The sequence below is a fragment of the Capra hircus genome, chromosome 1, assembly GCF_001704415.2.
Source record: "Capra hircus breed San Clemente chromosome 1, ASM170441v1, whole genome shotgun sequence".
Taxonomy (NCBI): Eukaryota; Metazoa; Chordata; class Mammalia; order Artiodactyla; family Bovidae; genus Capra; species Capra hircus.
This window is the reverse complement of record NC_030808.1, coordinates 106,913,001-106,925,627: the sequence shown is the minus strand read 5'-3', so window position 1 is coordinate 106,925,627 and position 12,627 is coordinate 106,913,001. Positions and strand designations below refer to the sequence as shown.

Genomic DNA, 12,627 nt, shown 5'->3' with positions numbered 1-12,627 from the left:
GTTGGACTGCAAGGAGATCAAACTAGTCAATCCTAAAGGAAATCAATCCTGAATATTCACTGGAAGGACTGATGCTGATTCCAATACATTGGCCACCTGATGTGAAGAACTGACTCATTAGAAAAGACCCTGATGCTGGGAAAGATTGAAGTCAGGAGCAGAAGGGGACGAAAGAGGATGAGATGGTTAGATGGCATCACCGACTCAATGGACGTGATTTTGAGCAAGCTCCAGGAGTTGGTGATGGACAGGGAAGCCTGGCGTGCTGCAGTCTATGCGGCTGCAAAGAGTTGGACATGACTGAACTGTTGCAAAGAGTTGGAGCGACTGAACTGGATTGATGAGAATATGTATTAAGAGTTATACACCCTTACTGTAAAAAATATGTCTGCTTAAAACAGCAACAAACTTCTCTTGACTGTTCCTTTCATAGTCCCCTTTCTGCAGCTGTTTATCTTTATTTCCAGATGTGTATGCATGTGCATAGATATCAGAACTTCTCCTAAAAACCAGAAAACCTTTACGGAAAACCTTTATTTTCACCACATAATGAGGCTGCGGGGTAGAGGGTCAGCTCTCTGTATCAAAACATTTAGCCCGAGGTGAAGGAGTCGCCCACTGGGCAACACCAAAGTCACAGCCCAGTGAAGAAAGTAACCCAGGGGACCCACAGAGCCCTTGCACTGGCTCTGGAATCTGCTTTAGCGGTAACAGAATCTGCTTCCCTAAAATATGTCTCTTTGGCATATTAATTATTTTAAGCTGGTTATTCTCTAAGAAACAGCAGGCAAAGGAAACACATTGAAAACCCAGCAGGAGATAGCCTTTTGGAAGAAACATTAACATTTGTATGGGAAATCTCCATGTGTAAGGGTGTCCAAATCTGTATCTTATCAGTGAAAGGGCAGGGACAGAAATCTCAGGACAACCTCACCAGGGTTTACTGTGCTCTTCCTAGGGACCTCCCAGAACTGACTCTCCCCACCCTCAACATCCTTGTCTGCCTGCTGAGGACAGTATTTAAAGTAAGACGGTATTTGGCCATTTTGGAGAGTTACTCAAGTTTTCCTTGGTATCTCCCATATATGGCTGTTGTTGCTAAGTCATGCGTGACTCTTTTGCAACCTCATGGACTGTAGCCCGCCAGACTCCTCTGTCCATGGGATTCTCCAGGCAAGAACTCTGGAGATATTTCCATTTCCTCCTCCAGGGGATCTTCCCAACCCAGGGATCGAACTGGGCTCTCTTAGGTCTCCTGCGCTGGCAGGTGAATTCTTTACCACTAGCACTACCTGGGAAGCCCCTCTTCCATGTACACCAGTTATTAAAACTTTTGTATGTTTTTCTCCTTTAATCTGACACATGTCAATTTAATCCTTAGACCAGAAGAATCCAGAAGGGTGGAGGAAGGTTTTCTTCCTCTCTGACAAGCCACGTGGATGCCAGTGTCCCACATCTTCTTCCTGTCTGCTTTTCCATGTGGTTTGTTAAAAGGAAAACTAAAGTAATCATGGAGAGGGAGGACCCATTCCAGATGTTCCCAGTGTAATTTAGGGGCTGAAGATCAGTAGAGAATGGAAGTGGACATTTACTTAGTACCACTTTTAAAATTCCTTACATTTTCATCCCGACTCAATCGTGATGACTAGGTGTACTGTCAACACTGCCTTATACCTACCAGCTCCCAGGCCCTGCCTAGTGCAGGCCTCTTTCCCTTAGTGAGAGGAGAAAAATGCCTTACGCCTACCAGCTCCCAGGCCCTGCCTAGTGCAGGCCTCTTTCCCTTAGTGGGAGGAGAAAAACGCTGCATCTTGGCACTGTAAAATCCAACCAGAGGGAGCCTTCCTCCGACCTCTGCACCTGGGCCTGACTGCAGCCTAGACAGGTGGATAGTAGGCGCCAGAAGGGTTTCAATCAAATCTGCCTCCTTGAGTAATAATTCTCCAGTTAAAGATTTTAACAATCCTTAAAGTGAAAATAAAACCATAATTGTTGTTCAGTTGCCAAGTTGTGCCCAACTCTTCACGACCCTATGGACTGCAGCACACCATATAATATATATAATACATTAATATATATAATATATACACATTATATGTATATAATATATATTATATGTACATAATACATATAATATATATAATAATTAATATATTACATATAATTACTAATATAATATGTTATCATATAAACCATAATATAATTGCTAATTTTTTTTTTTAGTATTTACTGTGTGCCTGAACCTGAGCCAAGGACCTGGCAGGCATCAATGGGCTCATTGCAACAAACTTTTTAGTGCCTGATGCTGAACTAGTATCATCCCCATTTCACAGATGAGGAAACAAGGCATGGGTAACTTATCCACAAACCCAGTCCATCTGACTGCAGAGTCCAAGCTTTTATCAGTACACTTCACAACAAAAAGCCTAAAATTCTGCCAAGCAGGTAAAGACAAAACACTTGTACTTTCTAGTCTCTGTTCTTAAGGTGCCACTGTCTGTGAAGGTAATTGTCAACTAGAGTCACCTTGTAGTAAATAATAAAAAGTTATTGAAAATGAAAGTGAAAGTGAAGTCCCGCAGTCATGTCCGATTCTTTGCGACCCCATGGACTGCCTACCAGGCTCCTCTGTCCGTGGGATTCTCCAGGCAATAGTACTGGAGTGGATTGCCATTTCCTTCTCCAGGGGATCTTCCCAACCCAGAGACTGAACCCGGGTCTCCCGCATTGTAGACAGATGCTTTACCGTCTGAGCCACCAGGGAAGTCCAAAAAGTTATTAGACATAATTAAACCCGTAATGGGTCGATTCAGGTGAAGAATCGACCTGCAATGCTGGAGCCACAAGAGATACAGGTTCAGTCCCTGGGTCAGGAAGATCCCCTGGGGGAGGGCACGGCAACCTGCTCCAATTCTCTTGCCTGGAGAAGCCCATGGACAGAGGAGTCTGGTGGGTTATACAGCACAGGGTCGCAGAGTCAGACACGACTGAAGTGACTGAGCATGCGTGTGCACAAACCTATAATGAGGCCCAAATCCTCCCCTAACTCTTCACCAGAACGAAACCAACTAGTGTTTTACTTCTTTTAGCTCCTATCAACCTTCAGGAAATTCGTCAAAAAAAGTTAAATGGGTTAAGAAAGTGGAAAAGAGTCTATGTTAGTCACAAACTAAAGTTAATCTGCATAATCATAAAATAGTTACACTTTCCAGAGAATAAACTCGATGAAAATACTATTCTCTGTAACACAGATCTGTTTTCATCAACTGAAATCAACTCACAGTTGCTGTGATAAGCAGAGGGGATATAAAAGTGACACGTGACATAGGAACCTGGTCCCAAGGGGCACACTAGCGGAAGAGAAGACAGATCAGGAAATAAAATGTATGTGATGTGGAAACAGCACAATAAAAGCAATATGAGCTATCATTTTAGCCCAGAGCAGGCTATGGTGAACTGGGAAGAATGCAGCTCTCATGCTAAGAACACAGGCATGAAACTTAAGACCGCTTACACCTCAGTGGTAAGGTCAGCTTTTGCATTTTCAGAGAAAGCTACCACCTCTCAGGATCCTCACTGTTAGACTCAGAAAATAATGAAATGGAAAGGAACCTATAAAGATCTTCCAGCCTGATGCATTATTTTGCAGAGGGAGGGCACTCTAGGAGAGGTAAAACTAATAAACACCCAAGACCACACAGCAAGTTAGAAGCAGAGACAATCTTACAACCTGTCTCAGGTCTCCTGGTTTACCCATCAACTCATCCATTTAACAAACACAGGTGGACTGTGTGCCAGGCGTGAGTGAATAAAGCAACTGGCACTGCGGCTTCAAACACCCATCAGCCTGATGGGGAAGACTGTCTACTTGCATCTGAGAAAGGAAGTGCTGACTAAGATTGAAGAATTGGGGGTGGGGGTAGGGGGGCAGCTTCCTGAGGAAGTGACCTTTAAATTCAGCCACAAAGGACAAGCAGGAATAGGCAAGAGAAGAATTGGGGCCGGGGGAGAAGAGGTCACACAGCTTCTGTCTGAGGCAGGAAGGAACTGATCATGATCCAGGAACAGGAAGAAAGCAAGTGTGATCAAAGGGAGAAAGGGAGGAGTGAGGGAAGACAGGGAGGTGGAGAGACTCCAACTCTGAAACCAAGCCTATGGCAACCCCAGGATGCTGAATGGAGATCATCTGGTCCACTGAGTAGTCCCTATATCTTCCCTCTTCGGAAGATCTGAAGTTTGAGCGCAAAGGAGGAAGTCAACAATGCAGGGTTCTAGAATCTGCTGTCGTCAACATCTCTCATGGGGAATGCTTGACCCTGTGCAACCCTGATAGCCTACAGGCTCAGACACTGCCTGCGTTGAGCCCAAAAGATCCAAGCATTTCCCCAAAGAAAATCTCAGTCTCCAGGCCACAAAAGCCAGACCTCCCTGCCCAAGAAGTTGTAGTACCAGATGACAAACACCCCTCAGGAGGCTAGGAAACTTTAAAGCATACTCCAAGGAAACTGTCTTCACAGATTTGAGATCTGGAAGCCAACTACACAGCCCCTTGCGTAGGGACAGAAGGATTTCCTGTACTCCAAGCCTTCTGGGACCAGGCTGGGGTGGGGGAGGAGGGGTGGGGTGGGGAAGGGTGGGGGAGGAGGGGTGGGGTGGGGAAGGGTCGGGGAGGGGGGGTGAAGGACTCCATAGGGGAAAGTGGCAGACAGGTGAGGGAAGGTGGAGGAGAGATGTGGGCATCATGAGCCACCAGCTGTCAGTTCTCCCAAGGGACACTTCCCAAGCTGGGCAGGCTTCCCATCATCACCAAGTTTCCTTTATTCTAAGCATCCCATAACCACCACCTATAATCAGTTCACCTGGGATGTAAGCCATCCCATCACTTTTTTCTTCTATGTCCAGGTCCCAGAATGAGAGCACAGCCTTAAATGCTTTGGAAAACATTTAGTGCCAGCAAAGGTGAAAAATTCACAGGCCTAGCTCCCCAGGCTGGCTCCTTCATCTATTCCCTCCCTTCCTTTTCTTTAGTTATACCAGCAGGAAAAAAAAAAAATAGTGGTCAAACAGGTAGGTTTTTGGATATCAAAAGGCTAAAGGATTCACGCATCATTAGTTGTAACAGGCAAAACCTGGAAACAACTGCCATGTTCATCAAGAGAAAAATGGATGAACAAAATGTGATTCCGTCATAAAATAGTCCTGTAAGCCACAGAATGCAAAACTGCTTACACGCAACTGGGAGGATGAATCTCACAAACACAACAGCACAAAAGAAGTCAGACACAAAAGGGCATATGCTGTGTGAGTCTATGTTTATAAAGTTTACAAACTAGCAAAACTATCTCTGGTCTCTTTGGGATGAAGGGATAGGAAAGGAGGAGGAAAAGGACGGGGGCTTTTAGGATGCCAGGTTCTATTTCTTGACCTGGGTGGCAGTCACACAGATGTGTTCACTTGGTGATAATTTTATCAGCTGTACATTTTAAATGCTGTGTTTTCTGTATGACTGTACATACACACAAAACCCTTCAAGGAAGGGTTTTAGCATCTTGGGAAAGGAAAAGTACATAGGCCTTTAGCTTTGTAGGCCACATTTATGAATGGAGAATGACCCTGGGTGGTAGGGGGCAAAGTGAAGAGATGACTGCATTTGGGATATGGCCCAAATGGCAGCTGTGGGGTGACAGGAATTACAGTGAACAGTTTCAAAGTCTACTTCCTTCTTTCTCCTATAACTAACTGTCAATGAAATCTCTGCATACTGTACTCCAAAGGGAAGTGGGACCAAGAGGAAAAGTTGGAACTGAGCTGCCTTAAGGGAGAAAGGAGGCAATTGGAACACTTCTATCAGTGAGGGGTCAAGGAGAGGAGGAGGAAGAAGAGGGAAAAGAATGAAATCACAAGTGCCCAGCGCAGGCAAGGAGAGTTCGCCCGACTGAGAATGGATGAGGTGGGGTGACTCCCATTATTCAGCCCAGTTGAAGGGATCCCTTCTCTACTCCCCTCCCTGAGCCCTGCTCTGATGCACACCTAAATTAATGGCTTTATTGTGCTGCTCAAGAGATGCAAGAGACACAGGTTCAACCTCTGAATAGTGAAGATCCCCTGGAGCAGGAAATGGCAACCCACTCCAGTATTCTTGCCTGGAAAATCCCATGCACAGAGGAGCCTGGCAGGCTACAGTCCACTGCGTTGCAAAGAGTCAGACACAACGGAGCACGCCTGCACATTGTACTTTATAAGTCGTTTATAACTCTTGGGAACTAGAAAACAAGAGAAGAGAGAGAGAGAGAAAGAGAGAGAGAGAGAGAGAGAGTGTGTGTGTGTGTGTGTGTGTGTACTAGAGAACAAGAGTAGTGTGTGTGTGTACTAGAGAACAAGAGAAGTGTGTGTGTATGTGTACTAGAGAACAAGAGAAGTGTGTGTGTGTACTAGAGAACAAGTGTGTGTGTGTGTACTATAGAACAAGATAAGTGTGTGTGTGTGTACAGCAAAGATCACATCTCAGATCTAACAAGTCAAGAGAAGTGTGTGTGTGTGTGTGTGTGTGTGTGTGTGTGTGTGCAGCAAAGGATTCCACATCCTCAGCATCTAACACATTGTCTGGCATATAGTTTGCACTATTAAAAAAAAAAAGGTTCATTGGATAAATGACAGAAACAATGTAGTAATTAGATATAAAGTTGCTGTTGCTAAGTCATATCCGACTCTTTTTCGACCCCATGGACTGTAGCCCACCAGGTTCCTCTGTCCATGGGATTTTCCAAGCAAGAATATTGGGGTGGGTTGCCATTTCCTTCTCCATGGGATTCTTCTGGACCAGGGATTGAACCCACACCTCCTGTATTGGCAGGCAGATTCTTTACCATTGAGCCATCTGGGAAGTCCCTAGATACAGAGACCTCCTTAGTATTTAAAAATCAGTAATAACAGTTTAAATGGCAAAAAATATGGGAATGACTAAGTATCAGAGTGGCATACTGTGCAGCTACTAAAAATTACAAGTAACAGTAGCAAACATCTGTAGGGTGCTTTACAGTTTACTAAGAATTACACCTCCCTCTTGTTTGACACACAATTATACAGACTTTGCTGCCACACTGAAATGAGCAAATGACTCATTAGTAAGTTTTACTGAAGAGACCAGAAAGATCAGCGATTGCAGGCTAGCAAGCTTTTATGTAAAGAGGTAGGGAGGACCCATATTTCAGAGTAATGGGGTCACAAAGAGTCAAACACGACTGAGCGACTGAACTGAACTAGGAAGGAGTAGGAAGAAGTTGAGTTAGCTCTGCTTTGTTTGTGTAAATAACCGTGCATGCTAATTTCACACACTATACTTCGCTTCCCTTTTCTTTTAGAACAAAACTTTACTTTTGCTGTATTTGATTGATTCAAAATTCACTGTAACCACCATTTGCAAGTCTCCCTGCTAACTGACCATCTCTACGGAAGTGTTTTTGATGACCCAAGTGGACCCAGTTTCACCCAAGGTGAAACTGTTCACCCTAATTCCTCAAATCAAATTCTTGACATTTCTTGCTAATGTCAAGAAATTCAACAGCAGAACCTAGCCACAACAAACTTTTCAACACTGTCTTCCTGATTGCAACAGTGTTTTAAAGAACAGAAGCGAAAAGAAAAAATATATATATATCACACATAAAACAAAAAAATCCTTCCCTTCTTCCTAAAAGATTATGAGCCTAATGTTCAACGAATAATCCACGAAACACTGAAGTCGTGAAACATTGTAAAGCTCCGTATTCTCTAGTTGATCGTGCATAAACTGTGATGTGGCAGGGACTGTCCCATAAGCAAGTTCTCTGCAGAGTCTGAATCTTTGCCCAGCGTTTCTGCACTGCTTTGGGCGGGCTTCCTGCATGTGCTTACAGCAATGAGAGAATTACCTAAAGGATACATTTCACAAACAAGCCGTCACGTGTCTTGTGCTGAAACTGCATCCAGTGCCAAAAGTCTGCTTCTGCAGATGAGAGCTCTGGAGAACTCGACCACTACAGCCCATGCCAGCTCTGAATACACAGTCCCACGTTACGAGAGGCTGCCTTTAAAGGAACGTGGGACGCTGATGACAAACAGAGGCACTGGCTACCTTTACAACAGCAGATATCCTAAAAGCAATGCTGATCTCGTGCCTTCTGTGCTAAAGACACTATTAGGGCCCATGGGAGGGTAGAAGGGATGACTGGCGCAGGGGGATGATGGGGGTGTTCCACGCATGGGCAAAAGGGGATTACGGAAATTAATCCCGCTCTCGGCTCAAACCATTTGAAAGTCAAGGGGCCAAAGCGCCGGTGGTGTTCAGAAAAACTACCCAAGTCCTCCCAGACCCGGGTGCAGTGGGCGCAGGGGATCCGGAGAGCTGAAGCTCGAGAGACTGGAGCAGAAGAGGACAGCAGAAGCCGGCCTGGGCGGCGGGGAGTCAGCGCGGAGGCGGGAAGGGCGCGAGTCCACTCGCGCTGGGAGCAAAGGGGATGCCACAGGGCGATCAGCCCCTCCACACGCTGCCGCCGGGTGGACGGGGACAAATCGGGCCCACCTGCTGCCGCCTTTGCGCCGCCGCTGCCGAGGGGCCGGGTTGCTGGCGCCGGCAAGCCGCGACGGCAGGGGGCAGTAGCGCCGGCCGTAGCTCCTCCTCCTGGCCGGGCGCCCGGGGCCTCGGAGCCGCGCGCCACCGCTTCCCGCGCGAGCACCTGCGCGCGACCCCGGCGCAGCCCGCCCGACCCAGGTGCAGCCGCCCGGGGCCTGCCGGCGGGTAGGGAGTCGGAGTCCGGGCTAGACGGCGAGTCGCTACCCCCACGCTCCATGCCCGCGCCAGGCAGGCGCCGCCACCGAAGGGTGCTTTGTTTGTGTAGCTCGAGCGGGGATGCTGGGGCGGGAGTGGAGCCCCCGCCCCGTCCGGAAAACGGGAAAAGCAGAGCCCGCGGTAGAGGGTGCTGAAGACCGCAAAGCCCCTTCTCCACGCGGCGATGTCGGGGCCAGCCGCACCCCACCCCCGCTCTGCCCGTCCTCCTTCCCAAAGCCCGACCCCCACCCAGCCCCGCGGCTGCGCTCACCTGCTCTCCGCGACCCCTGAGTCTTGGCTCATCGTCGTTAGGCGTCTGGGAGGGGGCGCCAGGCGCGCCCGGGGCTCGGCGCTCGAGTAGCTCCCGGGCGCCTGCAGGAGGGGTTCGCGTGCCTCGCGCTGCCCTGCGCACCCGGAGGCGGCGGACGCTGCCGGGGGAGGGACGAGGGCGAGCGAGAGCCACCGGGGGAGGGGACTGGGCGGGAGGGGGTGCCGGGCGCGCTGCTGCAGCCGCAGCCGGAGGCCGCCCGGGCTCCCGAACGGAAACGCACTCTCGCCGGCTGCCCCGCGCGTGCACGCCGGCGGGCACACTCTCACACGTGCGCACACCGGCCGCTCGGTGGCTTGCTTACCTCCCTGCGGGAGCTAGGTTTGGTGACACTAATGCCGGGGCTTCTGTGAAAGAGCAGGGCCAGCGCCATTCTGCGGGGAGCTCATATCACCCTGATTGGGGGGTTTTCACGAGACGACCCGCCTCCCTCGAGGAATTCCCAGATTCTTTTCCTAGGGTCTGAAAGCCCATCGAAATTTATTTTCAGATTTTATATCTAAATCCAAGTGTCTAGAATGAGGGACCGCAGCTTTCATATGGTTAAACAGCTTTATAACCCCGGCCCCTCCACCCTAAACTATAAGGATGGATGGGCTAAACCAATGATTTCCCAACTTTGCTGCACATTTGATTACCCAGGGAGTTTTTAAAATCTCCGAGTTTTTAAAATGCTCAGAGTGGTATCCCAGATGAATTAGATTAGTGCACTAGGATCCAGTCATTCATATTTCTTAAAGATCCAGATGATTCCAATATTCAGAAAAGTATAGGAACCACTGCTTAGACTGCCAGTAGTCCTTGTGGTACCCTGTCTTCTTTTACCCCATTTCTCAGCATGATCCTTTGCTTGTCTATTTTCCACGTAGTGGTGGCTGTCACAGCATCAAGCCCAGGTCTGACTCACAGTAAGTGCAGAGTACACCTCTACTGCAGGAAGGAAGCTAAGGCAGAGTCCAGGATGCGCCCTCTACCTTGCAGCCCCCTCTTTTCTCTTTCTGAAATTCTCCACAGACTGAAATACCCTTAACCTCATGGAAATGGCTTCATGTCATGTCTGAAGCCGGAGAAGGCAATGGCACCCTCCAGCACTCTTGCTGGAAAATCCTGTGGATGGAGGAGCCTGGTAGGCTGCAGTCCATGGGGTCGCTACAAGTTGGGCACGACTGAGCGACTTCACTTTCACTTTTCACTTTCACGCATTGGAGAAGGACATGGCAACCCACTCCAGCGTTCTTGCCTGGAGAATCCCAGGGACGGGGGAGCCTGGTGGGCTGCCGTCTATGGGGTCGCACAGAGGCGGACACGACTGAAGTGACTTAGCAGCCGCAGCAGCAGCAGCATGCCTGAAGCTGGGGAAGAAAAGGAGTCATTGCTCTTGAAGCGACATCTGTCTTTTAGTTTCCTGCAAATGTCTCCACCTCAGAACACCCCTATCTGTCTCACTGTGACTCAGAGGTCCAGTGCTGACAGTGTGGGAGAGCACAATAAAGTCATGGCTCAGTGACTGGAACACCAGTTGAGTCTAGCACTATGACTAGATGGTTTATACCTGGGAAAGAGATGGCCTTGGTACTATCACTGGGCCTTGATGTTCTTCTGTTTAACATAAACATTAACAAGTTCTCAGAACATCAGCATCAGACAAGGCCCCTTGTGACCACGATGTACGAAGACAAGAGCAAGACTCCTTAATCATGTCTAAACACAGACAAAATATGAACACCGTCCAAGCCACAGTGGACATACAGCCATTCTGGCCAGTTAGGGCCTCTTTGCCAATTATAGCCTTAGTTTCCCTCTGGTCTGCCCTTCTAAGAATCAGATTTACAAAGATATACATTTGTAGAATGAACTCTGGTGTCCTGAGCCCCCCTGCAATCAGCTAACAAAAAACCAAATCCTTTAATAATATTTTCTAATACCTTCTCACTAACACACCTCCAGGGTTTCCCATGGTATGCATTTCCCTCAGTGCAATGAGTAATAAATTCAACTCTTAAAACGATAGGAAATATTCCTAGTGTTCTTTGGCAAGGGAGCATTAAAAAATATCTCAGTCATCACAATAACAGCACAAAGTAACTATTACACCCTCTTCACATATAAACTAACTGGGGTTCAGACAGATTATATAACAAACTCACACAGGGCTGCCTGGCTGTCAGTGGAGTGGCAGGCTTCATGTTCACATGGGTTTGAGGGGAGCCAGGCTGGTATGCTACCTTCTCCCAGTAACTCTGAGTTCCAGCCCCAGCTCAGCCCTTTTCTAGCTATGGGCATTTGAGCAAGTCATTTAACTCTCTTGAGTTCACCTTCCTTTCAAAAGAAAAAAAAAAAGTAGACCTAGAAACAGGTAATTTTTATTTAGATATACACCATCTTATTAGTTTCAGATGTACAATATAATGACTTGGTAGGTGTATATACGTGAAATGCTCACCATAATAAGTCTAGTTCATACCCATCACCACACCTGGTTACAAAAATTTTGCCAAGAACTTTTAAGATATAATCTCTAAGCAACTTTCAATTATATAATACAGTATTATTAACTATAAGGATGTGTATACTACTGGTATATTTTTCATAAACTCCCCAGGTGGCCCAACACAGCACCTGTTGGCAGACCCTGGTTTTGGAAGTTACCTTGCATCTGCCAGATCTAAAGTCCCCTTTTCCAAATGTTACTATGTCACTTGACTCTTCTCACCTTCCAGAAGTTTTTTGGCTTCCAGGAGGCCAATATAATATGATAAGCAAATGAACTAAAGCCTGAAAAAAACATGTGAGTGAACTTGTATTGGATCCTTCAGCCTCACCTGAGTCTTTGGACCACCGCAGCCCTGGTGGACAGCTTGCCTACAATCTCATGACAGACCTTGAGCCACAACCACCCAGCTAAGCCATTTACAGATTCCTGACCCACACAAACTCTGAAATAATAAATATTTGTTGTTTTAAGCTGTTATATTTGGGGGGTAATTTGTTATGCAGCAAAAAAATAATACAAAGGAAATACGATCCTGTAGTCAGTGCAGTAGAATCACACTGTTTGCACTTTAAGGTACATTTAACCATATTCATTCTGCAAAAGCAGGAGAGAAAACAATTTACAGTGTCAATAATTCTGCCTGTTACTCCAGTGAAATGAGAGGAGGAGTTGAGAGAGGTAGGTCTGGTTTTATCTGTCAGTCTCTGATTCACTCCTGGGTATCTCTCACAGAGATGAAAGTCTTGATACTGGCTATGTTGCCTGTATTTTTAAATATCCATGTTTGGCACAAAGTGAAAAGAATGATTCACTAACTTAGATTCTATATATAACATAATCAAAATGACACTTGAAACCCCTTAACTCATCAGGACCTGAGCCCAGAACATCCCCAAATCAAAAATAGCACTGACTTTAGATCAGTGTAAGAGGGGACCCAAACCCAGGACCCTGGCCTCAGAGGACCCTTCCACAGCTGTCATCCAATTACACTTGCCA

General features: G+C 47.0%; 1 protein-coding gene across 1 annotated transcript in view; it reads right to left on the bottom strand.

The window, feature by feature from the left end:
* LOC102180430 overlaps positions 1-12,627 on the bottom strand; it is a 149,286-nt gene that overhangs the window by 33,184 nt on the left and 103,475 nt on the right. The window contains exon 3 of the mRNA XM_018050332.1: positions 9,078-9,451. Coding sequence (XP_017905821.1) covers positions 9,078-9,451 — 374 coding nt within the window. The remainder of the gene's footprint in view (positions 1-9,077; positions 9,452-12,627) is intronic.